Here is an 817-nt window from a genome sequence, read left to right on the forward strand (position 1 = left end):
ATACACAGATTCATATGCACCTTCCATTACCACAGATGTAGCTAACTGAGAAACAAACATCTGCTTCCCCTTTGCAATATTAAGAGCTCCATCCAGCTTTCCCCTTGCCATTAAAAGAATCCTCTCCTTCTCTGTAAATTCATCCCATTGCTGGAGAGAGTAAACTCCTGCTTCTTCAAGATTGTATGCTGCCTCGTTCAGATTGTTTGCAACCTCTACTCTCTTGTAGGCGGGCAGTGCAGTAATAAGTCTTATCAGTTCTTTATCTTGAATAAACACAGCCGGATTTACGACAAATGCCTCCATGGTAACATTCTCATTGGAATCAACAACACCCCTGCCACCCACATTATTGCGGAGGAAATCATTTAGTTTAGGTGTCTCCGGGATATTCAATCCATCTAACAGTACTTCCCTGACTCTGCTGTTCAATGTCCACCTTGGTTGAGGTACAGTTTCCACTCTTGCACGTACCGCTGGAGGTTGATCAGGATCATTTTCTCCTTCTCTTCTTGACATCACTTCACCATGCGTGTGTTCCACACCTGCTAATTCTTCCTCTTCATTCATCGAATGGACATTCATTCTTTTTCTCCTTCTCTTGTTATTTTTTTTTTTTACTACTCACTCACTTCTGCAACACCAAAACAAAATGAAAAAGAGAGAAAATGGATGATTTGCCTGTAAAACTACACAGGAAACAATTTGCACCGAGTGACACACACACAATCTACAAGAATACAAGACTCATGTTACCAAGAGAAAGCAATTTGTACGTACACTGTATTTAACTCAGAATATACAGCATGGGTTTCCA

At 40.8% G+C, this 817-nt stretch overlaps 1 protein-coding gene across 1 annotated transcript; it reads right to left on the reverse strand.

Moving 5' to 3' along the window:
* TM35_000021000 (putative retrotransposon hot spot (RHS) protein) lies at positions 1-570 on the reverse strand (the record flags this gene model as incomplete). Its single annotated transcript, XM_029021418.1, has 1 exon — positions 1-570. A coding segment is annotated over one exon (570 nt), but the record flags the coding sequence as incomplete, so codon positions are not given.
* Positions 571-817: the final 247 nt, after the last annotated feature.

Source organism: Trypanosoma theileri, assembly GCF_002087225.1.
Source record: "Trypanosoma theileri isolate Edinburgh chromosome Unknown TM35_Tth_2_V1, whole genome shotgun sequence".
In the NCBI taxonomy this organism is placed as follows: Eukaryota; Euglenozoa; class Kinetoplastea; order Trypanosomatida; family Trypanosomatidae; genus Trypanosoma; species Trypanosoma theileri.